Source organism: Heloderma suspectum, chromosome 7 (genome assembly GCF_057233095.1).
Source record: "Heloderma suspectum isolate Gila_16-S chromosome 7, 16-S_ref, whole genome shotgun sequence".
NCBI classification, from domain to species: domain Eukaryota; kingdom Metazoa; phylum Chordata; class Lepidosauria; order Squamata; family Helodermatidae; genus Heloderma; species Heloderma suspectum.
Genome location: NC_139464.1, coordinates 71,243,386 through 71,269,485, shown reverse-complemented (window position 1 = coordinate 71,269,485; position 26,100 = coordinate 71,243,386). Strand labels below are relative to the sequence as shown.

The following is a 26,100-nucleotide window of genomic DNA, read 5'->3' as shown; positions in this document are numbered from 1 at the left end:
CCACACCCCTCCAATTCAGTTGGAGCTCTCAGAAGCTCCTGGTGAGCTCACAGCCAGTCAGAAGGATAAAGGGCAGCGCCCTGGGCTTCCTGCAACCCACTTACCTCTTAGCCTCTGTCTCCTTTGTCTCTTCAACCACTGCAACTCCCCTGGCCAACTCCTGTTTGCTCCCCCTGTTCGCTCGCTCTCTGGGAGCTTGCCTGCTTCTGTAGTCCCTGGACCAGCTGGAGCAGCTTGCTCTGCTCTGCTCTGCTCAGCTGGGAGGCGGGAAACAGACAATCTTGTCTGCCTCCTGAGGAATCTGTATAACGACCAAGTAGCAACGGTAAGAACAGATCATGGAACATCGGACTGGTTTAAGATTGGGAAAGGAGTATGGCAGGGTTGTATACTCTCACCCTACCTATTCAACCTGTACGCAGAACACATCATGCGACGTGCTGGGCTTGATGAAGCCAAGGCTGGAGTTAAAATTGCTGGAAGAAACATTAACAATCTCAGATATGCAGATGATACCACTTTGATGGCTGAAAGCGAGGAGGAGCTGAGGAACCTCATGACGAAGGTGAAAGAAGAAAGTGCAAAGGCTGGGTTGCAGTTAAACCACAAAAAAACCAAGATTATGGCAACCGCTTGATTGATAACTGGCAAATAGAGGGAGAAAACATGGAGGCAGTGACAGACTTTGTCATTCTGGGTGCAAAGATTACTGCAGACGCTGACTGCAGCCAGGAAATCAGAAGACGTTTACCTCTTGGGAGGACAGCAATGTCAAATCTTGATAAAATAGTGAAGAACAGAGACATCACACTGACAACAAAGGTCCGCATAGTTAAAGCAATGGTATTCCCGTAGTAACCTATGGCTGCGAGAGCTGGACCATAAGGAAGGCTGAGAGAAGGAAGATAGATGCTTTTGAACTGTGGTGCTGGAGGAAAATTCTGAGAGTGCCTTGGACTGCAAGAAGATCAAACCAGTCCATCCTCCAGGAAATCAAGCCAGACTGCTCACTTGAGGGAATGATATTAAAGGCAAAACTGAAGTACTTTGGCCACATAATGAGATGACAGGATACCCTGGAGAAGATGCTGATGCTAGGGAAAGTGGAAGGCAAAAGGAAGAGGGGCCGACCAAGGGCAAGGTGGATGGATGATATTCTGGAGGTGACGGACTCGACCTTGGGGGAGCTGGGGGTGGCAACGGCCAACAGGAAGCTCTGGCATGGGCTGGTCCATGAAGTCATGAAGAGTTGGAAGTGACTGACTGAATAAACAACAACAGCTCCCTTGTAGATAAGGCTGACATGCACATGCTAGCCATGGGCCTCAGGAAGGCATTGGCAGTTATGCTAGATGGAGGGAAGCAAGCCTACTTGATCTCTGTATCCACCTTTTCTATAGAAGGAAAGGCACAGCTTAATGCTGCTGTTAAGATTTTGAAGCGAAGGCAGTAGTGGTGGCAGCAATCACTCTGTCCTCCTGAATGCTGGATTCATGTCCCTGTAAGCAGAAGGAGTAACTGCTGCTGCTAGATCCTGGGGTCTGCAGAAAGATCAGTGGTCCCACTGTGGCAATGACTTTTCTGTCTTCTCGTACTGTTTGTCCATGGAGCCAGGAGCCACTGAGGACACTTCATCCCAGAATCTCTTGAAAGTAAGCAGTCTCATGGCAACAGTAATAAAAATGGCTGTGTCATTGTGTCATTCTGCCCACCAGCTCCATGAGGTTGGCAAGGAGAGCAGCCTTTCTCTCCCCGCCCTCCCGCCCCCCCAGTTATGGTGATGCTACTGCATTCTGAGATTTATTGGGGCAGTGTGACCCTGTGCCTGGCAACCATTAGCTCTGTGTCACTGACTGAGAGTTTGATCCACTGGGGGAAGAAGACAAGACATTAAGGGAATCTCTGCATGAGGCTTTTATTGTGCGCTCATGATTGCACACTCACGGTAGTTTGCAGGTCCTTTACATGACATCCTCCTCCTCTAGGGCTTCTCCTGTACTTTGTAACCTTTATCCGGTTTTTTTAAGATCAGGGAAACTGGCATTATGCCTCTATAAAAGGCTCATGTATTTCTGCAATTCTGGTATACCACAGCACCATCTAGTGGCTGTATAATGAAACATATAGAACAGCAGAGAAAGAAAATCTGAAAAAAGCATGCGTAAAGGAGCAGATCTTAGTCCTGCAAAGAATCCAGAAGCAGAAGCCTCGGTAGAGGTGCGGGATAAAAGCCTCATGTAGAAATGCCTTGAAAGAGTAAAGGAAAGGAAGGAGGGTCTCCTTCACCATGCCAACAATAGCAAAGACCACTGGGTCAAAAATGTTAAGGGTCAGAACTAATCTGGGCTATAATTAAGCAACTTTCAACTTGGCTCCTAAATATATGTAATGAGCGCTACTCAGTCATTCAACCACACAAGGAGGGAGAGAGCAGGAATGAGTCTGCTAGCTCTGCTTCTCCCCCCTCCACTGTTGCCCCCATGAGTTGGAGACAAACATTTTTATGGGGAGACTTCTGTACTCATCTAGGCTCCCTGCACAGTTTAGAACTCTAATTTTCCAGGGTCCTAGATCCTATCTGGAACCAACGTTATTTATTTATATCCTGCCTTTCCACCAAAAGCTGGCACTCAAGGTGGCTAATGAATGGTGCTCAAGCGTGCTACAGGAGTAGAGAAGGCTCTCCACTGCAGATGTTTACCTCCAGCTCATGGAAAGTGATGTGGACAGTAATGGAGAGGGGTGGAGCTAGCATGCTTGTCTCCACTCTCCCATATTGCATGAGTGATTTGAGCACCTGAACAGGGCTAAGGTATTTTCCAAGGTGGAGAAAAGTTATTCACATTTGAGGGGGAGAGTTTCCAATATTGTGGAATAGGCGCAGTTGGTTACCTGGTATAGTTTGTCTTCCACTGGTCTTCATTAATGATTTGCAAACTGAGCTAATTCTGTACAATATGCAAATTAGACATGACCTTTTGGTGTGTTTTCAGTGCCACTGTGTGCTGAACAGGCTCGCTGCCCCGTGTTGGCAAGGTATTTCTATGTCAGCACTAAAGAGGTTTCACAAAAAGTAGATATATAAGGTGCAATCCTATGCATGTTTAGACAGAAAAAAGGCCCACAACTCTCATAGCTGGCTGGGGCATACTGGGAGTTGTAGTCCTTTTTTTCTGTCTAAACATGCATAGGATTGCACCCTTAACCTTGAAACTGGACTGTCAGTAAAACCCCTATTGGTGTACATGCAAAACTAGGGGTGCATTTATTTGGGTCCTGGTCACCATTTTTAGCAGATCTAGTGGCTCAAACTAACATGTTTGCATATTAGTTATAGCAGCAGGCTTTCATCAGCTGCCACCTGCCTGTGTGAACACTAAGCTGGGAACAGTAGCTTTCTTTTCACAAAATTCAATACTCCGCCTTAGTGTGGGTGAAATGGAGATTACTATCTCTCCTATAAGAATTGTGAAACTCTTATCTAGTTCATCTTGCGTTCTACATTTTCCATGTGACATCTGAATGGCAAGAAAAATATCTGATGGATCAAGCAGGTTCTTAAAATTATAGCTTGAAGTAGTATATTTTTAGACATAACGTCACCAAAAGACTGCTAGGAATGAAACAACCTGTTCTATTTAATTTGGGACAACTGTACTATTACAGCTTTGGTTCTTGTGAGAAGTGGTAGGCTTTCTGTATTTCCTTGATACCAGGAAGACTTTGGAGTCACAATATATAGATATTATAGTTAATTTCTGGCCAAAGAATAGTCCTGCTATGGGGAGTGATTTGCTTGGTTTAAGGCTGACCAATTAAAGTGAGTTCCATGGGTGCTAAGTAAATATATCTTGTTGGTACAAAAAGGATGGAAAGAAACATGTATTTATTTATTTCACTTATATCCCACATTTCCTTCAAGGAACTCAAAGTGGCATACATGTCCCCTCCCCCCAACCCCATTTTATCCTCACAGTAACCCTGTGAGGTAGGTTAGATTGAGAGTTGGTGACTGGCCCAAGGTAATCCAACGAGCTTCATCAGCCTTCCCCAACCTGATGTTCTCCAGATGTGTTGTCAATGTCCATGCTGGCTGGGAATTATGGGAGTTGCAATCCCAACACATCTGGAGGGCACCAGGTTGGGGAAGCCTGAGTTTCGGGATTTGAACCTGCGTCTCTATGCCCCAACCACTGATGCCGAAGAAGCTGAGGTTGATCGGTTCTATGAAGACCTACAACACCTTCTAGAACTAACACCAAAAAAAGATGTCCTCTTCATCATAGGGGATTGGAATGCTAAAGTAGGAAGTCAAGAAATCACCGGGATAACAGGCAGGCATGGCCTTGGTGTACAAAATGAAGCAGGACAAAAGCTAATCGAGTTTTGCCAAGAGAACATGCTGATCATAGCAAACACTCTTTTCCAACAGCACAAGAGGCAACTCTACACATGGACGTCACCAGATGGTCAATATCGAAATCAGATTGATTATGTCCTTTGCAGCCAAAGATGGAAAAGCTCCATACAGTCAGTAAAAACAAGACCTGGAGCTGACTGTGGCTCAGATCATGAGCTGCTTCTTGCAAAATTTCGGCTTAAATTGAAGAACGTAGGGAAAACCACTAAACCTTTCAGGTATGACCTAAATCATATCCCTGATGAATATACAGTGGAGGTGAGGAATAGATTTCAGGGATTAGACCTGATAGACAGAGTGCCTGAGGAACTATGGACGGAGGTCCGTAACATTGTTCAGGAGGCAGCAACGAAATCCGTCCCAAAGAAAAAGAAATGCAAGAAAGCCAAGAGGCTTTACAAGTAGCTCACGAAAGAAGGGAAGCGAAAAGCAAAGGAGAAAGGGGAAGATATACCCAACTGAATGCAGAGTTCCAGAGAATAGCAAGGAGAGACAAGAAGGCCTTCTTAAATGAACAATGCAAAGAAATTGAGGAAAACAACAGAATGGGAAAGACTAGAGATCTCTTCAAGAAAATTGGAGATCTCAAGGGAACGTTTTGTGCAAAGACGGGCATGATAAAGGACAAAGAAGGCAGGGACCTAACAGAAGCAGATGAGATTAAGAAGAGGTGGCAAGAATACACAGAAGAACTCTACAGGAAAGATCTGAATGTCCCTGATAGCCATGATAGTGCGGTCACTGAACTTGAGCCGGACATCCTCGAGAGTGAAGTCAAGTGGGCCTTAGGAAGCATTAGTAACAACAAAGCTAGCGGAGATGACAGTATTCCAGCCGAGCTATTTAAAATCCTAAAAGATGATGCTGTTAAAGTGCTGCATTCAATATGCCAACAAATCTGGAACACTCAACAGTGGCCACAAGACTGGAAAAGGTCAGTTTACATTCCAATTCCAAAGAAGGGCAACGCCAAAGAGTGTTCAAGCTACCGCACCATTGCACTCATTTCACATGCCAGCAAGGTGATGCTCAAAATCCTACAAGCTAGGCTTCAGCAGTATGCGAACCGAGAACTACCAGAAGTACAAGCTGGGTTTCGAAGAGGCAGAGGAACTAGAGATCAAATCGCCAACATTCGCTGCATCATGGAGAAAGCAAGAGAATTCCAGAAAAACGTCTATTTCTGCTTCATTGACTACGCTAAAGCCTTTGATTGTGTGGATCACAACAAACTGTGGCAAATTCTTAAAGTGATGGGAGTACCAGACCACCTTACCTGTCTCCTGAGAAACCTGTACGAGGGTCAAGAAGCAACAGTAAGAACCAGACATGGAACAACCGATTGGTTCAAAATTGGGAAAGGAGTACGACAAGGCTGCATATTGTCACCCTGCTTATTTAATTTATATGCAGAGTACATCATGAGAAATGCCGGGTTGGATGAATCAGAGGTCGGAATTAAGATTGCTGGGAGAATTATCAACAACCTCCGATATGCAGACGATACCACCCTAATGGCAGAAAGCGAAGAGGATCTCAAGAGCCTCTTGTTGAGGGTGAAAGAGGAGAGTGCAAAAGCTGGTTTGAAACTCAACATTAAAAAAACTAAGATCATGTCATCTGGCCCTATCACTTCCTGGCATATAGAAGGGGAAGAAATGGAAGCAGTGACAGATTTTACTTTCTTGGGCTCCAAGATCACCGCAGACGGTGACTGTAGCCATGAAATTAAAAGACGCTTGCTCCTTGGGAGGAAAGCTATGGCAAACCTAGACAGCATCGTAAGAAGCAGAGACATCACCTTGCCGACAAAGGTCCATCTAATCAAAGCTATGGTTTTCCCAGTAGTAATGTATGGCTGTGAGAGCTGGACTATAAGGAAGGCTGAGCGCCGAAGAATTGATGCTTTCGAACTGTGGTGCTGGAGAAGACTCTTACGAGTCCCCTGGACTGCAAGGAGGTCAAATCAGTCCATCCTAAAGGAAATCAACCCTGAGTGCTCATTGGAAGGACAGATAATGAAGCTGAAGCTCCAATATTTTGGCCACCTAATGCGAAGAGAAAACTCCCTGGAAAAGACCCTGATGCTGGGAAAGACTGAAGGCAAAAGGAGAAGGGGACGGCAGAGGATGAGATGGCTAGATAGCATCACGGATGCAATGAATATGAACTTGAGCACGCTCCGGGAGAGAGCGCAGGACAGGAAGGCCTGGCGTGCTATGGTCCATGGGGTCACGAAGAGTCGGACACGACTGAACGACTGAACAACAACAACTCCCCAGTACTACTCCAACACTCTAACTCAGGCTTCCCAACCAGGTACTTACAGAAGTTTTGGAATACAACTCCCAGCATTCCACACCATTGGCCATGCTAGCTGGGTCTGATGGGAATTGAAGTCCAACACATCTGGAGGATGGGAAAGGCTGTTTTAACTGCTATACCACACTGGCTCTTTGTGTCTGGAATACATCCATTTGTGATGTCAGATAGTTGCTGTTGCATAATGAACACATAATGGACATATACCATGTAGAGAGGGAATTGTTTGCTCATGCAAAAAGACCAATGTCACCAAGCTACTGCAGTTGCTCAGAAATCTGGAGAAGTGCGGGAACTCCTAAATCTCATAGCACTGAAGATTTGCCTGTATAAAATGTGGTGTGCCAAAATCCAAAATAGCACAAACTATTTTTGTTTTCTTTTAAAACAAGCAACCAGGGGGCTTTCAGCATAATATGATGAAATTGCCGGTTTCTCTATAAAGCTGCAACATAAAAGCCTTAGAAACATTAAAATTGAATATCCAAATTCAACCTGATAGAAGACAACTGGAGACTTGTTACAGTCTCCAGCCCTTGCAGGGCCCCAGTCAGCCTGGAACAGGAGCCTTGTAGTGCTGTTCGGGGCTCCAGAGGACCCCATTTTTTCTGAGCTGGCCCTATCATTAGGTGGGAAGTGAGGAGCGTGAGTGAGGTGTTGGAGGATAGAGCAGCTATGTGTGTCATGCAGCAGTTGCCCTGAATCCCCTCAGTAAGCCGGTTGCATTGTTGTGTGCTGTTCAGTTGCCAGTGTTGAAGATTCAGACACTAGTCCAGTAATTTTTTGTGTTTCCTTCAGCAAACACCTTGAACATTCCATGGCTCAACTGCCCTCAGCCATAGAAGACCTGCCTGGCTTATCTGCCTTCCTGTTCCTTTAGGCCTCTTTATTTCTGTTCCCCCTCCTCCCAGGCAGAAATAAGAGCTGCAAGTAAAAAACAATGGATACATGAATACCTTTGATTGGGCAGCAGTGTGTTCCAATCCCCAAATAAGAGGTAGCAATGAAGCTGGGAGTTCTACCTTTGGCATTCAGTGGGAACCTGTCAGTTCCTCTTCAAACAATGATATAAGGTACTCTGAAATTTTCTCATCTCTATGCCTCCAACACTCCATATGTCCTAGGATCTTACAGGGTTGTATCTTGAGTTTTTAAAATCTTTTTCATTTAATTTGTGTATAAGTCTGTGTACCTAAGGAGGCCCTCTGAGTATGCAGGAATTGCTACTTTCTTCTTGGTGACCCCATTGTGTCCACACTGATAGGTATTCAACCAACCAAGTTTGCTATTAGAGGAGAGAAGGGGACTTACAACAAAGTGTTTCAGTTTAGAGTACTTCTATTTAGTGCACCAGCTATCCATGCCTTCTTTTAGAATAAAGAAATTCTGTCTCATGGTTTTTCATTCCCCATTAACAGTTAGCCTGTATTCTGTGCTGACTGACCATGCTTTAGTGCTCATTGGGCTGTTCTGGGGTGCTTCTCCCCCTTAGGGTTTTTTTTTTTTCTAAAGCATGTTTTTGTTGTTGTACTTCTGCAAACCTTGGGATTCTCCCAAGCCTGGTGACACCTACCTCTTGTGTTTGGATGGTGCTGTTTTCACTACATAAGGACAAGCACTTTGAGAATGAGCTTGCTTTGAATATACAGGAGGAGGAGGAGAAACCCCTATACACTTGCCTAACCAGGAGGAGGGAGTTTACTAAAGACTTGTAAGTTGGACCCTGATCGCCTGATTTTCTTTACAGAATAAAATTTCTTTGTTGCCAATGGCCATGCTGGCTGGAAATGATGGAATGTGTAGTCCAAACACATCTGGAGGCCACTAAGTTGGGAAAGGCTGTTCTAGGTCCAGTTTTTCAGGTATATATTATGGCTTGTGTGGGGGCCTTTGCCAATTCATCACTTGGATTTTGATTCCTGGGACAAATTCCTTGCTCCATTACCTAGTTGATTTATATAATAATATAGCATGGGATTGTTATTCAGGTACTTTTACTTTATTCTATTTTGTTCTATGTTTTGGCCAAGCTACTGAGCCATGCTGTTCGAGGCATGGTGATGCTCTTACCTATTAGGAATGCTTTCTGTAGCAGTGTTACAGATAGCACAAATGAAAGCCAGTTTTGCGGATTTATTTCCACTGAAATGGCAAATACTGAGATGGGTTGCACAACTTCTGCAGGCAAATGCTGTCTTCGGTTTTCAGCCAGGTATATGCTGCTGTGAGCAATATAAGTGAATGAGATTAGATATAGATATTAGTTCCTGTTGTTCCAACAATGGGAAAAGACTGCACTGTGATCATGGGAACTGCTGCCAGTGATAACATGTCAACAGATTTGTCCTGTGGGCATGTGCTCACATGGACAATCAGGATGGTTCGCAAGTACAGAAAACAGTCTTGTGTGAACTGGCCGTAGTACAAGATCGGCTCATGTGCAAGTGTTCCTCAGTGCATAAGCATTTTACCCTGGCAAAAGCCCACATTCTCTTTATTTGGATGTGCAGGGCCTGAGAAATATGAAGAGGTGGGATTTAGCTTAAAACTCAGACAGCTTATGCATGAGGTATGTGTGCACAATGGATCATTTTCTAGTCTGCTTAATCGAGCACACTGCTAGAATATTCCTCTAGCACCATGTTTTATCGAATAACCCTGGGAACAGTCCATCTAGGATTTCTCCTAAAGTATCCACATTGTGTACTTTTCCTTAATTTAAATGGTGCTTGCAAAGACGTTCCCAGTGGATTGTGTTCTTTATCATATTATGATTGCAGGTTGTCGGCCTGCCTTTTCCTAATAGATAGACAAATTTTCCTAATGAACCACATTGTCAGTGTGGGTGGGGAAACTACTGTTGTAAAGCTGAGATGTAAAGGAAAGTAATAAGGTGAATGACCTTAACCTTTTTACTTAGGAAGTGTTCCTCCAAAAGCCCCCTTTCCCTAGAAGCTGCATTAGAGTATTCCCCCTGTTTTAGGTAGCCATGAATGCCTCTGTGATGTCAGCCATTGGCACTAAGACCATCATCATCTCAAACCTATTTGCATGCCTAATAACCAACGCACCTCACACTAAAGAAAGGTACAAAGATGGCCATACTTAACAGGCCAGGAAGCAAACTGCCAAGAATGAACATGAGTATATATAGCCAGGCAACCACCAGCCCAGGAACAACTGAGTGAAATGCAGGACTTGGGGAAGCAGGAACACATTTTCAGGGTTTGGGGGAAACAAAAAGCTGATACTGTGCACATTATGCAAGGACTTGCCTATCTCTAGGCCAGATGTCCGTTATTTCATGTAAATGTTATTTTTTAATATCAATATGTGTCATTACTATCTGAAGCATGTTGAAAGAATAAACTAAATGTACGACTTTTTAAAATAATACTTGGAACATTCATCTCAGAAAATTGCAGACTCCTTGTTCTCATTAAAGGAAAACACTGCCTTTACTGTGAAGATCCAACACATACAGAACAGCTGTTTGGTAATTAGCACCAGCAATGTAATGATTTATGGAGAGTCAGGAAGTGCTAAGAATTACTGCGCTGCAGCTTGCAGGGCCAGTCTGAATTTTAATATATGTTGATGTAAAAAAGAAAATGCAACTTAAATTGTTAGATGTAGTTCAGCCACAGAAATGACATTGATATATTTCCTGGAGACTTGTATAGCTGCACTGTGGCTGTACATAGTATATTCTTGTGTGAGGTTTGAATTTTAATTTATACCCAGGACCCCTCAGTTGATCAGGCTGAGGAGTTTGGGATCTTTTGAGGTGGAGATAGGATACATACAACCAATGTAGGTGAAAGCAAAAGGAGATTTATTGACAATAAAGAGACAAACAACAGCTGAGCTTCCCCAGAGGTTGCAAACTATCTGAGGCTTGAGGCAGTGCACCTCGTAGTTACAAACTTAGTTACAAGTACCTCAAGGAACTATACGCTCCTTGGTCACAACTTAGTTACTCAAACATGGTGCCTTAAATGATAAACAGTTAGCCTCTGTTACACAGCTTCCCTGCAGCCAAGCTCACTCCAGACCTTGCCGACTGTGTAACGGGCATACAGTTTCAGCCAGGCTCAAGCCAGAACCTGCTGTCTGTGTGAAAACCTCCAAAACAGTGAGTATGACAGTGGAAAGATAACTGCACCTTATCTATGCCCTGGACGATAAAGTCCTATTACCTGAATTCTACCCAACACATATTCACCTCACGCTGCCAAGCGCTGGCCAGAGCACTGGACATGTGTCCTGTGGATCAAGGGTACTGTTGGTATGTGCACATACAATGATCCAGATGCAAACACGCCCCTCAACACTGGCAGACTCAGTGGTTTTATACTCTTTTCCTTCATGGGACTATGGCATCAAAGAGGGGTTCCATGTGTTCTTTGTTGATCATGTCCTAAATTCTAAGATTGCTGGTTGTTTACTGACAGACTGACACATCCTTCTGATTCCCCAACACCTCTTAAGGTTGTTTCCCTTGTCCTAAAGTACTGTCCTTTGTTATTAAAACATCTGCTGATGCCCCTCTTAATTGGTCCATCTTTTGTAACTGCTACTTTGGCAATCTTCAGCACATACCAAAAGCATCCCCATTAGGCTTTCCTGCAATAAAACCATCCACTCTCCATTCACACTCCCCCCACCCGCACGCCTTTCCTGAGCTGGGCTAGAATGGCTAGAATGTTTCCATTGACACTCAAATGTTTTGGCTGAAAGGATTCACTCAGAATATTTGCAATTCTAGTTGCAGTCAGGATCAAGCTTTGCATGCTTTCTTTTAGTTGCACACTGCATTTGTTACATTTCAACATGAGATCAAGAGTTCATTGTGGTGTCTGAAGTCTACTAGGTTATCTACTAGGAGTAGGGAGAAGAGTTATAGAGGGAAGCAACCTTTATTGACAAAAATCAAGTAAAGGTGGATTTTCCTGACCTGGGCAAGAATGGCTAGAATGTTTCCATTGACACTCAGATGTTTTGGCTGAAAGGATTCACTCAGAATATTTGCAATTCTAGTTGCATTCAGGATCAAGCTTTGCATGCTTTCTTTTAGTTGCACACTGCATTTGTTACATTTCAACATGAGATCAAGAGTTCATTGTGGTGTCTGAAGTCTACTAGGTTATCTACTAGGAGTAGGGAGAGGAGTTATAGAGGGAAGCAACCTTTATTGACAAAAATCAAGTAAAGGTGGATTTAAGAAATGAGAGAGAGATTAAACTTAAGAATTTAAGGGAAATATATGTGACTATAGGGAATACAACATGAAAAATAGGGAAAATAAAATCACACTGTGTCACTTGTACATAATACAATCCTCATTGCCCTAATGATTGATCTCACCACTGTAGAATTGGAAAATACACTGTCTGCCAACAATAAGAGCTGTGTGTGTGTGTGGGGGGGTTGTTGGTCTCATGATTCCTCTGACATGTCTCTTATTCATGTTAAGAGTAAGAAAACTTTCAAAATGTGCATAAAGCTTTCAAAATGTGCATAAAGCTATGACACAAAAAGCTGCTGTCTTGAGATATTAGTGTTACATTACAGGAAACTGGTCCCCTCACCAAAATGGTGTGGTCAAAAGTGGCACACCCCAAATGGCAAAATAATGTTAGCTTCATCACATCACTACCATGTCAGTGATTCATAGGAACCTGCGTTATATTTCATCAGACCATTGGTCCATCTAGCTCAGTATTGTCTATACCAGCCTTCCCCCACCTGGTGCCCTCCAGATGTTTTGGACTGTAATTCCCAGCACTCCTGACCATTGGCCTTGCTGGTCTGATGAGAGTTGAAATCCAAAACATCTGGAGGGCACCAGGTGGGGGAAGGCTGGTCTACACTGACTGGCAACAGGTTTTCAGGTGTGAATCTTGCTCAGTTCCACATAGAGACGCTGAGGATAAAACCTCAGACCTTCTGCACGCAAAGCACTACCCTTGAGCTATGGCCCTTTCCTGTGATTCTGTGCCTTAAAATGTTTTCTCATAGCAGTCTTGTCTCCTGGTTTGGCAAGTCATCTAACAGCATGTAGTTTTTAAATACTTAGACCAGCACCTTTAAAAAAAGAAATACTAAGCAGTCCAGGTTAAAGAGGTGGTGTGATTATAATTTCTATAACTTTGGTTGTTACCACTAAACAGAGCTGAAAAGTAACTTGTGAAGTTCTTACACTGCAAGATTAGATCTAATTTATATCTTTTATGGACATATTGTAGCATTGCTTCTTTTGTTAGACTTGGTAAATAAATCTTTATTGCATCTGACATAGCTGCCTAGACTGATTAGGCTAGTTATCAGCATTTTAAAATGCAATTTTATATCATTACATTTAGGTGAAAAAGAATCTTTCAAAGTGGGGATCAATAGCACATTGTGTACACTGCAGATAAATGTGCTAAACAGTTTACAAATAGGAGCTGTGAAAATAGGAATGATTTGTATTTTTCCCCTATATCATGTTGCTTTCCTGTCTTTGTTATGTAACATTTCCTGACAGCAGGCTGGACAGGATTACTCCAAGAAGCTTTTGAAAGCCAGCCAAACCCTGTTTCCTTTCACTAAAGAAAACAGGTATTCATGCTTTATCTGGTTTTGGGGTCAGAAAGCACCACTCCAGGTTTTCAAGGTACACATGCAAGGGTGGGGTATATAACCTTTGAAGCACAGCTTCACCCAATGTGTCCAATCTGCTTTCTATCACCAAGTAGCTCTTAAGTTTGGTTTACCTGTTATGATTACTGCCATATCTTTAAGATAACAAAGGGTTTCACCACACCGGGCTTTTTATCCTGCAACTTATTGGAGCTTCTGTTTCTCGATTCTTCGTGGGATTAGGTTTGGCTCCTTACATGGGCTGACATGGGCTGGTTTTGGGGGGCTGTCTTTCTCAGCAAGTTCTCTGTGTTTCATTTTACAGCTACGAGATGGTGCTATGGTTAGACACACCCGATATATCGGATTAACATTCCGTATCGGGTTATCTCCAATCTTTTTAAAAGCAGGATAAAGGTCAGACATCCTGGAGGTTGACGACATTGTGTAAAGGACCCACAAACATCTGTGAATGACCAATCACTAGCATGCAATAAAAGCCTCAAGTAGAAATGCTCAGAGAAAGCTTTTTATTGTTGTATCCATGGTGGCTTTTAACAAATGATGAGCCATTCATGTGCAGTAGTTTACCATACAACTTTCTGCTGTGCCACCTCAGATGTTTTGAATGTTTACACTGGTGTAAGGAGCAATTTAAATTGTGTCCATATGGCACCCATAAAATGTAATTTGACTTGAGTGCATGAAGGGAGAGTGAGAGAACAGAGGAGCATTTGGGATTGTGTGTAGAATTGCTGGTTTTTGCAGGTACCAGTGTTGTGTTATACCTGGAAATGGTCACATATGAAAGCAATAGCAGGACGTAACACCCTTCCCTACAAACCTGGAGTTCTTCTCATTCCTTATGTTGCTATAACAAGCTCTAGGCTTATCTAGCATTACCAGTTGAGGCCAGCAGTGAGATTGGCAGTAGCAGCAGGAAACAACAGGTCAGTACGGAGTTGAGAACATCTAATCTGGTCAGGTCATCTGGTGCTGGGACCAAGAAACTGAAACTATTTCTGTGGTTGATGGAAAATATAGAAGTCCTTCCGGAGAGAGCGATGCTCTTGGCTATATTATGCATGTGAATAACCTCAGTCTATGTTTTGAAGCTACTTAAGTGCAACCAATGACTTATACCAGGGGTGGGGAACCTCTGGCCCACACGCAAAATTTGGCATACCAGGCCACCCCATCTGGGCTCAGGTGAGGCCCCTCTCCCATTTCTTTGCCACCCTTGCTTTCCTCAGAAGGGTGAGGAAAGCAAGGGTGGCAAAGCAAGTGAGCCATGGCTTCGTTGCTCATTTGGCTTTGCTACTCCCTTCCCTCCCCCAGTGATGGAACTGGAGGGGAGAGGAAACCAATGGCAGGACTCAGCTGCAGCCTGGAGAAGCAGCTTCTCCAGGCACAGTCCAAGTCTCTTCGACGGCTGCACACTGTCCTGATAGGGATGTCATGTGAAGCCAGTGCACAACTTGACCTGTGCGTCATAGAGAATGGTAAAATGGATGCCACAGAGGAGAGGGGTTTGATGACGTCAGGGGAGGGTGTTGGGGAGGGGGGGAGGGCACAAAAACTGGTACCATTTTGCTTTAGTAAGGGCACAATCCTATGGTCGCTAGTCAGCGGCTAGACAGCCATAGGATTAGGCAGTTCCCGGAGAACACCCCTCCACCCCCTCCTGCACTGCCTTCTAGGCAGCATGGATGGCCCCGTGCTCTGATCTCGGAAGCTCTCAGAACCACTGTCTATTCTCTTTGAGAAATCATGGAGGACGGGTAAAGTGCCAGATGACTGGAGGAGGGCTGATGTTGTAAAAAGGAGGAACGTGGGAAATACAGACCAGTCAGTCTGACATCAATCCCTGGGAAAATTCTGGAGCAGATGATAAAGCAATGCATCTGTAAGCACCTTGAAAATAATGCAGTGATTACTCGAAGCCAATGTGGATTTGTCAAGAACAAATCCTGCCAGATGAATCTGATCTCATTTTTTGATCAAGTCACCTCCCTCATGGACTGTGGGAATGCTGTAGACATCATATAGCTCGACTTCAGCAAAGCTTTTGACAAAGTGCCCCATGATATCCTGATGAGCAAACTAGCTCAAAGTGGGCTAGATGAAACAATGATCCGGTGGATCCACAGTTGGCTACAGAATCGGACTCAGAGTGCTTATCAATGGGATCTTCTCAAACTGGGGAGAGGTAATGAGCGGGGTACTGCAGGGCTCAGTCCTGGGCCCAGTGCTCTTCAACATTTTTATTACTGACTTGGATGAGGAGGTGCAGGGAATGCTGATCAAATCTGCAGATGACACAAAATTGGGCGGGATAGCTAATACAGTCAGGGCCAGAAATATTGGAGCAAGGATAACTGTTTTGGCAGTTGGCCTCTGTACACCACCACATTGAAGTTGAAAGGAAACACACCCAGATGGGAGCAAAGTCAGGACTTTCAGCTGTAATTCAAGGGGTTTGACAAAAGGGGGGCACTAACCATTCAGGAAGGACAGCCAGTGGCATACACATACACCCATCATTGGTGGCTCATAAGTAATGGAACAAACCAACATCATTTCAAACTTAAGGATCGCCTTTAATACCTGGATGAAAATCCTTTGCAGTCAATGACTGCTTGAAGTCTGGAAGCCATGGACATGACCAAATGCGGAGTTTCCTCCCTCAAGATGCTTTGCCAGGCCTTGACTGCAGCTGCCTTCAGCTGCTGCTTGTTTGTGGGTCTTTCTGCCTTCAGTCTTGTCTTCTGTAAGTGAAAAACATGCTCTGTTGGGTTGAGATCAGGTGACTGACTTGGCCATTGAAGAACAGCCCACTTCTTTGCCTGGAGAAACTCTTGCTGTTTGTTTGGGGTCATTATCCATCTGCAATATGAAGCAGCGTCCTATCAGTTTGGCAGCATTCAGCTGAATCTGAGCAGAAAGTATAGCCCTCTACACTTCAGAATTAATCCTGCTGCTTTTATCAGCAGTCAGGTCATCAATAAACACCAGTGACCCGGTGCCATTGGCAGCCATACATGCCCATGCCATAACACTGCCTCCACCATGTTTGACAGATGATGTGGTATGCTTTGGATCATGAGCTGTTCCTTTCCTTCTCTATACTTTTCTTTTCCCATCATTCTGGTACAAGTTAATCTTGGTTTCATCAGTCCAAAGAATCTTATTCCAGAACTGGGCAGGCTTTTTTAGATGTTTGCTGGCAAAGGCTAATCTGGCCTTTTGGTTCTTGAGTGTTACCAGTGGTTTGCACCTTGTTGTGAAGCCTCTGTATTTACATTCATACAGCCGTCTCTTGACTGTAGATGTTGACAACGACATGCCTACCCCCGCAAGAACCTTCTTGACCTAGCTAGATGTTGTGAAAGAGTTCCTCTTCACCATGAGCACAATTCTGCAGTCATCCACTTTAGTTGTCTTCTGTGGTCTTCCAGGCCTTTTGCTGTTGCTGAGCTTGCCAGTTAATTCCTTCTTTTTCAGGATGTTCCAAACTGTTGCATTGGCCGCTCTCACTGTTTTTGCTATCTCTCTGATGGGTTTATTTTGTTTCCTCAGCCTAATGATGGCCTCCTTCACTCGCACGGACTCCTCTTTAGACCTCATGTTGGGAGTTCCAGTGAACAGCTACCAAATGCAAATGTAACACGCAGAACCACCTCCAGGCCTTTTCTCTGCTTGATTGGTCATGGGGTACCGAGGAAACAGGCCACACCTGGCCATGCAGCTGCTTGTCAGCCATTCATTCCATTATTTATGAACCACCAACAATGGGTGTGTGTGTGTGTGCCACTGGCTGTACTTCCTGAATGGTTAGTGCCCCCCTTTTGTCAAACCCCTTGAATTAGAGCTGAAAGTCCTGACTTTGCTCCCATCTGGGTGTGTTTCCTTTCAACTTCAATGTGGTGGTGTACAGAGGCCAACTGCCAAAACAGTTATCCTTGTTCCAATATTTCTGGCCCTGACTGTACTTTGGAAGACAGAAACAAAATTCAAAGTGATCTTGATAGACTGGAGCGCTGGGCAGAAAACAACAATATGGCATTTAATAGGGATAAATGCCAAGTTCTGCACCTAGGAAAAAGAAACCAAATGCACAGTTACAAGATGGGGCATACGTGGCTCAACCACACTACAAGCGAGAAGGATCTTGGAATTGTTGTCGATCACAAGCTGAATATGAGCCAACAATGGGATGTGGCTGCAAAAAAGGCAAAAGCTATTTTGGGCTGCATTAATAGAAGCATAGCTTCCAAATCCCAGGAAGTACTAGTTCCCCTCTGCTCAGCACTGGTTAGGCCTCATCTGGAGTACTGTGTCCAGTCCTGGGCACCACATTTTAAGAAGGATGCAGACAAACTGGAGAGGGCTCAGAGGAGGGCAACCAAGATGATCAGGGGACTGGAAACAAAGCCCTCTGAAGAGAGACTAAAAGAACTGGGCATGTTTAGCCTTGAGGGGAGATATGCTAGCACTCTTCAAGTACTTGAAAGGTTGTCACAGAGAGGAAGGCCAGGATCTCTTCTCAGTCATCCCAGAGTGCAGGACACAGAATAATGGGCTCAAGTTACAGGAAGCCAGTTTCCGGCTGAACATCAGGAAAAATGTCCTGACTGTTAAAGCAATACAACAATGGAACCAATTACCTAGGTAGGTAGTGGGCTCTCCCACATTGGACGCATTCAAGACGAGGTTGGACAGCCACTTGTCAGGGATGCTCTGACTTAAATTCCTGCACTGAGCAGGCAGTTGGACTCAATGGCCTTGTAGACCCCTTCCAACCCTACTATTTTATGATTCTAAGAGCAGCACAGAGTGGGGGAAACAGGGCATTCCTGGGGGCGGGGCAGGGACGTCAGAAGTGCCGGTATGACACTTCCTATGTGTTGTCTGGCCTCCCCACCATGCACTCCAAGGTCATGCGGCTAGCCGCACCAGCAGGGTGGCTGGAGCGCAGAGGAGATGCACTCCTCACTGCTCCTCCTGCAGGATGGGCAGTCGCCTCTGAGTTCGGAGGTGGCCGTCTTCCCCCCTAGGATTTCTCTCTTAATGAATACAGCTGGTTTTTATGACTGTAGATGACCTGAATAGCCTAGACAGCAAAAGCACATACCTTGAGAGGACCAAGGGCAATTTTTTTTTTAAACCTGTTGCATTTCTATTTGAGAAACCCTAGCTAAACCCTATTAGAAAATGGTCAATCTTGAAAGATTGCAATCAAGTGTGTTTGTTGTTGTTCAGTCATTAAGTCGTGTCCGACTCTTCGTGACCCCATGGACCATAGAATGCCAGGCCTTCCTGTCCTCCGCTGTCTCCTGGAGTGTGCTCAAGTTCATAATCAAGTATGTAGGTTCTTTCAATTTAGGAACTTTACCTTGTTATGATAAAAGGTTCGGTCCTGTGTTTTACAGCTCTTACTATGGTTGTCATCGTGTCGTGTCCAGACCAAACTCCGCTCTGCCAAAATGTAGCCACCGCCACACCGCCAAGCTGCAGTTTGATCAGGTGGTAGAAGGATTAGCCAGTGCAATGCGCCATTACCAGGGTACTCCCGATTGTACAACAATCTTCGAGGAGGCTCCTTCCGTGTACCCCCTTTCTATGGTTATAAACTAAAAGGATTCAGAATGAGTGCACATATTGTGAAGTGGTAGCACACACACAGCACAAAAGGGAGACTATGCTGGAGGTGATACAGGTATCGTGGGCTTGGTGTCAATTAATTTGAAAGTTCTGATGCGTTCCAGGTCTGGAAGAAAATGACTCACTGTGTTCTAGAAGTAGTTTTCAACCTTTTCAGACCTCTACCTCTAGCCCAGGCCTGAATTATGGGACCCAGTTGTATGTGTGGTGGTAGTTCTGCTGGTGCTGTCAGCCTAATGCAGTGGCCCCCAACATTTTGGGGTTGGTGGGCACATTTGGAATTTTGAGAAAATGTGATAGGCACTGTCACAAAATGGCTACCAGGGGGGCTTACTTATTCATAAAATAGCAGCCATAGAGGGCATGGTCAGTCACAAAAAAATAATATCCTAGATGGAAAGCTGGGGATATTAAAAGAAATTTAACTTGCAAAAGAACCTAAATTCGAGGCAGAGGTGGGGTCTGAGCTCCAGAACACAAAACTACTGTTTTGAACCTAAATAAAGATGGTGTTGCATGGCAGCACTTCGCTTTGCAGCATGGCAGCCTCCCAGTTTAATTTTTAAAAAAATCTTAAGAAATACAATTAAAATCAGGCAGGAAGCCTGTGGGCATCAAGAGAGATGTATACAGGTACATCAGTGCCCATGTTGGAGAGCCCAGGGCTAGTGCCATCAGACCACAACCCAGTTGTGGATCCCAAGCTGCCCATTGAAGACCAATGTTCTAGAAAACTTACAAAGTCTTCTTTGAAGCAATAGATGGAAATTTTTGTGTCAGTGATGGGACAGTATTCATTTCAATAACTGCCATGTCAAAATAACACCTTTGCATGCCTTCATTATTTCAGCCGCCACCTCATGTGGTCATCTGAATTCACCCTAAGGAATGCATCATACCTAAAGAGTACATGTTACAGATCCAGGATTGTGAAACTGCTAATAAGCAAGCTCTGGTGTGGGCGCATTTATAAAAGCCATCTCAGTCTCAGTGGAAACATGCTGCAACGAGTTGATTAAATAAGTTTAGGTGAGGTTTAAAAAACAAGGAAGAATGCGTATTCGCATCATGTACAGAGTTGGTTGATAATATTTTCCTGTTACAACTGAATCAGTCATAAAGCACTGCTCACAGGTGTCTGGCTTTTATTCAGTTTTTACATCAAGCGTGTGGTGATGTTAAAGTGCAAGAATGCAAGTGCAGTAGCACAGGGATGGTATTTTGAAAGAAGCAAAGATGGGAAAGGACAGGAGGGAGGGAAATAAAAGCCTTAGAGCTTTCATTTCACTTTTCTGTAGACGTGGTCGACATATTACTCCAGTGCAAAGCGGTTTCTGTTACAGCATCCTATTATAGCACATTTTGTGCCTTCTGCGCAAAGGGGTAACACAAGCCTGCCTTGTGTTACTAAGCATCAGCCTGAAACCTTAGCTGGAACGAGCCTTTCCTTCAGTTCGGTGTATTTCAGGCTGTAGCTGCTGCGCGGAAAAGAAGCCTTAATCAGCGTTGGGGGAGCCTTAGACGTAGCAATCGTGAGAGTCATGTTACTGTCTTGCCGCAAACGCGGCTTTGTTTGTTAGTAAGCCGGAGCGCGCGCCCAGCACGCTCTCCTGCAGCTCGCTCGAGACGGGGGCGCGCGCCAGACGGGTTGCAGCAGCCGACCTTCCCGCTGCTGTTGGCGCCGGCTCTTTCAGATGGTGGAAAGATGCCGCTGAAATGCACGCCGAGCCCGATGTATTTTTAACCCAAACTGCCGCTTGCTGGCGAGCGGTGCCGCCGGAGGAGGAACTGCCGCTCGCCTTTTCTGTCAGTGAAGCCGCGCTTGTGGGCGGGAGCAGCCCTTTTTCTCCCTCTTCCCCCAGCGGCGCCTCGACGTTGCCTTCGCTGCAGTGCAGAGGCCCTCTCCCGCCAAGGGAGCCGCAAACTTTCCCTCGTCCTCGCCGTGCCTCTCAACCCGGCCATCCCGCCGTTTTAATAGTCGCGCCCTCTCGTTTGGGCGCCTCAGCCGTCGGCTCCCGCCCACCGGCTCGCTCGTCCGTCAGCCCGAGCTTCGCTGAATAATACACGCGAAAGGCCCGGGGTTGCGTCACCAGCTGGGAGAGCCGAGCTGCACCTGCAGGAGCCGGGCGCAGCCTCCGGCTGCGGGCGACCGGTGAATGGTTTGGCTTTGGCTCCGGCCCGCGGTCACCCATGAGGCAGGACCGGCTGACGAGCTCCCTGAGGCGAGGGGGAAGGTGCTTAAAGCGGCAAAGCACGGGCGGCGGCGGCGGCGGCGGCGTGGGCACCATCCTGAGCAACGTCTTGAAGAAGAGGAGCTGCATCTCTCGGACCGCGCCTCGCCTCCTCTGCACGTTGGAGCCGGGTAAGGGCTGCCTAGGCCGGAGGCGCTGTAGGGACGCGCCGACGGGCCGGCCCTGCTCTCCCGCCTTTGTTTGAAAGTGGCGCTGTCTGGGCTGTTGGGGGCATGTGTGGCTTATCGAATGCCTTTCACCTGGCTTAACCCGGGCAGGCTTTAATCGTATAAGCTGGGGGGGGGGGGGCAAGGGGATGGGAGACTCTATCTCTGTGTGTGAGGAAATGCCCAGGGCCGCTCCTTTGCTACGCTTCCAAGAGCTCCCCGGGGATGGCGGAGGCCGGACGGAGATGAATGTCTTGGGTAGGAAAGCTGGCCCCTGAACGTGTGTGCGCGCTTGCGAGAGTCGGAGCGCCGCTTCCTTGACTGGTCGCTGTCGCTCTGGGCAGGGGAAGGGCGAGGTTCTTCGTGCGCCTCGGGCCTGGAGCGGCGAGCGACCCCTAGCAAATGGCTGCTGCTGCTGCTCCTTTGCAGGGCTGTGTCAGGAAAGGCGCAGGCACGGCCTCGGTCGACAGTGTAAGAGCTATCCAGTGGAGGCCGATAGCTCCGATGGCAGTGGGGCTCTGAATCCGCACTGAGTTTCAGTCAGAGCCAATCAGAAGTCTAGAGGAGCTATCCGAGGTCCTGAGCCCTAGCCCCCAAATGGGTTCAGCAGGATAGATAGCTCCTTTAGAGTTCTGTCTGAAACCCAGAGCATATTCACAGCCCCACTGACAACAGAGCCATCAGCCCCACTGGATCTAACCATGCAGGCCAGACAGTAGCATCTTCACCCACACAGCTGATGCCTATAGAAGGATCCAGCCCATCTTGCACCTCACTCCCCCACCTGTTTTTGGGACCTTAGGCTGTAAACTCTGAAGTATGGGTGATGCCAGGATACTCAGTCCTCCAAGAGATAGCCCAAATAATTTTGTTTTTAATGTGCCAAGTAATTACCTCAAATAGTACGTTCTGCAGGCTGGGGAAATGGAGGGAGTGTTAGTTAAAGATAATTTCTTAATTAACTTCTGCTTCCATACACATCAATTCCCTTTGCACTTGCTTCAGTTCAGTGCCTTTGTCCTGGGGGCAATTCTTAAGTTTTTACACAGACTTTTATTTATTTATCTGTTATTAAATTTATATGCCCACCTGTCAGCATATCTCTGCACCTTGTGGTATCTTAAAGATGAACATATCTATTATGGCATAAGCTTTAAATGGACTTTATGCCTTGTGTTGTAATAAATGTGTTAAAGGTGGTACAAGGTTCTCTGTTGTTTTAGTTATTATGCCTAGAGCACCGGATGTCATTATTTCAGCACTGTGGTTTTGGACAGCAACACTCTACGATATGGAAGAAGAGCCCTTTACAATAATGTACATACTATACAGCTTCTTAATGCATAGATTATGCAAAGGATTTGCTGCTTCTTACACTAGGCCAGCATAAAAACAAATGGTCCATTGATCTTAATACCAGCTTGAAAATTCAAATCTTAATGAAAAGCCTGAAAGAGCCAAAACTTAGTTTCCGACTGTGATTGCTACTATACCTTGGAATCAGATATTAATGAAGTATCTAGCTACTTTGTACGTGCAGTTTTGATGACAACTGGTTACAAAAGGAAAACTAATTGTAGAAAAGTCAGAAGCTGCGTAGATGACAGTATTAAATGTATACTAGGTATTTATGGTATTTTATATGAATTTATTTTTTATTTCTGAAGGCACATATTTGTGAGGTTTGTCAAATCTTATATTATTCAAATTATGTTTGCCCTCTAAACATTATCTAATGGTGCAATCCTATACCCAGTTGTCGGGGAGTAAGTTCCACTGAACTCACTAGGCCTTCTGAGTAAGCATTTACAGAATTGTATCATAAATGCTGATTTGTGTGAGAATGGGCATATAAATAGCTTCTTTGATAGTGCTGTTCAGACATTTGTCTTTATGGAATATGGAACTAGTTTTCAATCCTTGACAACGGAATATTCTTGAGAAGGGGTTGGCAACACGGGGCCCATAGGCCACATGCAGCCCCCAGCGAAAGTTTGTGTCCCCCTCGTGGGTCCCATAACTCTGTGACATGGCCTCCCACCTCTGCTATGCTGCTGTATTCCCAGCAGTTCTGGGAAGCAAAATACATGAAGGGAGCACACAGCTTCTTTCCCAGCAGAATCATTAGAACTGTACCCTCACAGCCACTTCTGGTTGTGGCAGCCGCATTGGGGAGGAATGTGCCCCCCAGAGGCTTCTAGGGGGTTAAATGTGGCTCCACAACCCTCTGAAGTTGCCCACCCCTGTTCTAGAGAAATAAATCAGAATTATATTTGTTACTAATAATGCAGTTTGTATTTTGCAGGCATAAGTAGGGCTTTGGCTGCCGCTATACAGGTCCCTCCCCCAACTAGAGAACTGTTAGCATATGAACACAGCATTATAATACCCCTGTGTTCTGTTGCACATGTTTCTTGTTGTGTTTTCACATCCATCTGCAAGAGAAAATCTTTGGGAGATAGTCTAATTAGTGAAATTAACAACAGTAGTGCATGCCAGAGAAGTGACTGGTGTGGCTCAGTAGCAGAATTTCCAGACAGCTGTTTCTTTTCTAGTAGAACAGCAACTGTATTTATATCCCTACTTCTATCTTCTACTATATGTTTATGGTTACTTGTAATTTGTTCTGTTTGGCCTCTGTCATGGGCTTAGCAATGTTAGGTGCTGGTGAGGTCTGGTTTACAGTGTTCCACTATGGATTGGGGGGTTACCAGGGTTTTGGTTTCTCAGGAAGACAGGAATGGGAACAGGACAGCGCCATGAAGAGTTTCAAGTGGGGATGGGGATGGAAGCCAGACAGCCTTGTCAGTATGTTGCTCCAACAAGCAGCAGATCAAGACTGAGCCTTGAATAAGGTCTTGGCTTCTTTTAGGTAGTTGGTCCACCTCTACACTGATAAAAGACTTTTCTCTTGAAACGGCCTGGCCTGTTTTAGCAGCCACAGGCTGTGATAACACAGGAGTGACTGCTGCATGCATGGTTGGAGTCCTCAGAGTCTGAGGATGGTAATGCAACCTCCTCTTGCCCCGGGGGGCAAGTCCCTGGAGTATTCCTGGGGAACTGGGTCCTGGGGAGGTGAAACCTTGTGATGCCTTCCTGTAACTGAGTCCTCTCCTTGAACCATTACCTCTGGAGCAACTTCTGAGGATGAAGCTTAAGCTTGTGGTCCATGACAAAACTTTTCAATAAATTGCCACCACTGATTACTGTTTTGTGAAAAATTTTAAATGTTTGAAAAGTTATTTTGTAATACTTTTGATGGTATGCACATTTCACATAAAAGTAATACCTGTCATAGGGGCCAATCCATATGAGCACCAGGCTGTAGTGGTAGCTGCAAAAAAGTGCTTGAAAATACAATCCTAAAATGAAGTATGGATTAGAAATGTTAAACAAATCTTCTGTGTAGTAATGAGTAGTTATGATTGGGCTGTAACCACTCTTCCTCATTCCTGCTATGTTCCTCAGTTCTAGTGTGGATGGACTTGCAAAGACTACAGAGGAGAGATGGTTTCCTTTTAAATATATAATGTGGTTGTACACAACTATGACGCAAAGTTATCTAACGTTTGTTCCTATCAAGAAACTAAGCCTTATTCCTTAACACAGAATGTGAGAGGTAGATGATGTGTATTCCGCAATGACTAGGATTCCATCTTTCCCTGTATAGGTGCAGTTCCTGGCATAGAAGAATCCCACAGAACTCAACAGAGCACTGTTTTTCTGTTCTCCTGCCACCCTTGATATGTGAACACTGCCAGAGCAGTAGGGCATTGTTGGAAATGAGTAGTACATATGTATTTCCCCTATCAGCATCCAGCCTCCCCTCTGCTTGGTCGAGTTACACAAGTTCCCGGGGGTATTAGAACTGCACACAGACCTCCAATTCCTAGGAGTGCCCTGGTGTACACCTTGTTCATGGCAAACTTGGTGGAAAAGATGAGCCACGCTCTGTTGAAATGAAGGAGTTTTCCTTCATGTGCAGTTATAGTGCCCACATAAGAAAGGAACATACTCCTTTAAAAAATATATATATCTATATATATATACCTTTTTACTTGCTCTCTAGAGTTGCCTCTAACCCAGAATAATATCCAGTCTTAGATATGAAAACCTGTATTATCCTTACACACTAATTTGTTGTTTTAAGACATTCACATGTTAATGTTTACTCAGTGTAATGTTTCTTCAGTCCCTAAATCAGTATTTTAGTAATTGTCTTTTTCTGTGCTTTTTTGTTTTGTTTTTACTGCATAGGAGTTGACACAAAGTTGAAGTTTACACTTGAACCATCTTTAGGTCAAAATGGTTTTCAGCAGGTATATTATTTTTGTTCATTTATAAAAGGCAAAGTATTATCTTCTGAATGCAAGAACAAATAATTAGTTTAAATCTGCATTTAAACTATGAAGTAGGAATACTTTCTGTTATCCTAATGAGCCTATATTCATCAGGACTGCAGATGTTTTTGCTCCAGTGCTGTTTTTAAACCTTGTTGTTTTCTGAGTCAGCTGATAATTCTGTATGGCAAAGAAGCTAAAAGCATTAACGTCAATTGCATTTTTGGCAGTTTCTATTATACAAATGTATTATTAAAAAGCAGGTTATTCCCTCCCCTGGCCCCTGTGTTCTCCATGTCTAATTGGATAATCCTCACCTTGTATTTAAGTAC

At 44.8% G+C, this 26,100-nt stretch overlaps 1 protein-coding gene across 4 annotated transcripts in view; it reads left to right on the top strand.

Moving 5' to 3' along the window:
• TBC1D30 (TBC1 domain family member 30) overlaps positions 1-26,100 on the top strand; it is a 65,233-nt gene that overhangs the window by 14,971 nt on the left and 24,162 nt on the right. For 2 of the 4 annotated variants that reach the window (XM_084810585.1, XM_084810586.1), the window contains exons 1-2: positions 20,166-21,392; positions 25,686-25,747. In XM_084810585.1, coding sequence (XP_084666711.1) covers positions 21,221-21,392; positions 25,686-25,747 — 234 coding nt within the window. In that variant the 5' untranslated portion in view covers positions 20,166-21,220. Of the gene's footprint in view, positions 1-20,165; positions 21,393-25,685; positions 25,748-26,100 lie in introns of those variants that run through there. The other 2 variants (XM_084810582.1, XM_084810583.1) reach the window with 1 other exon arrangement.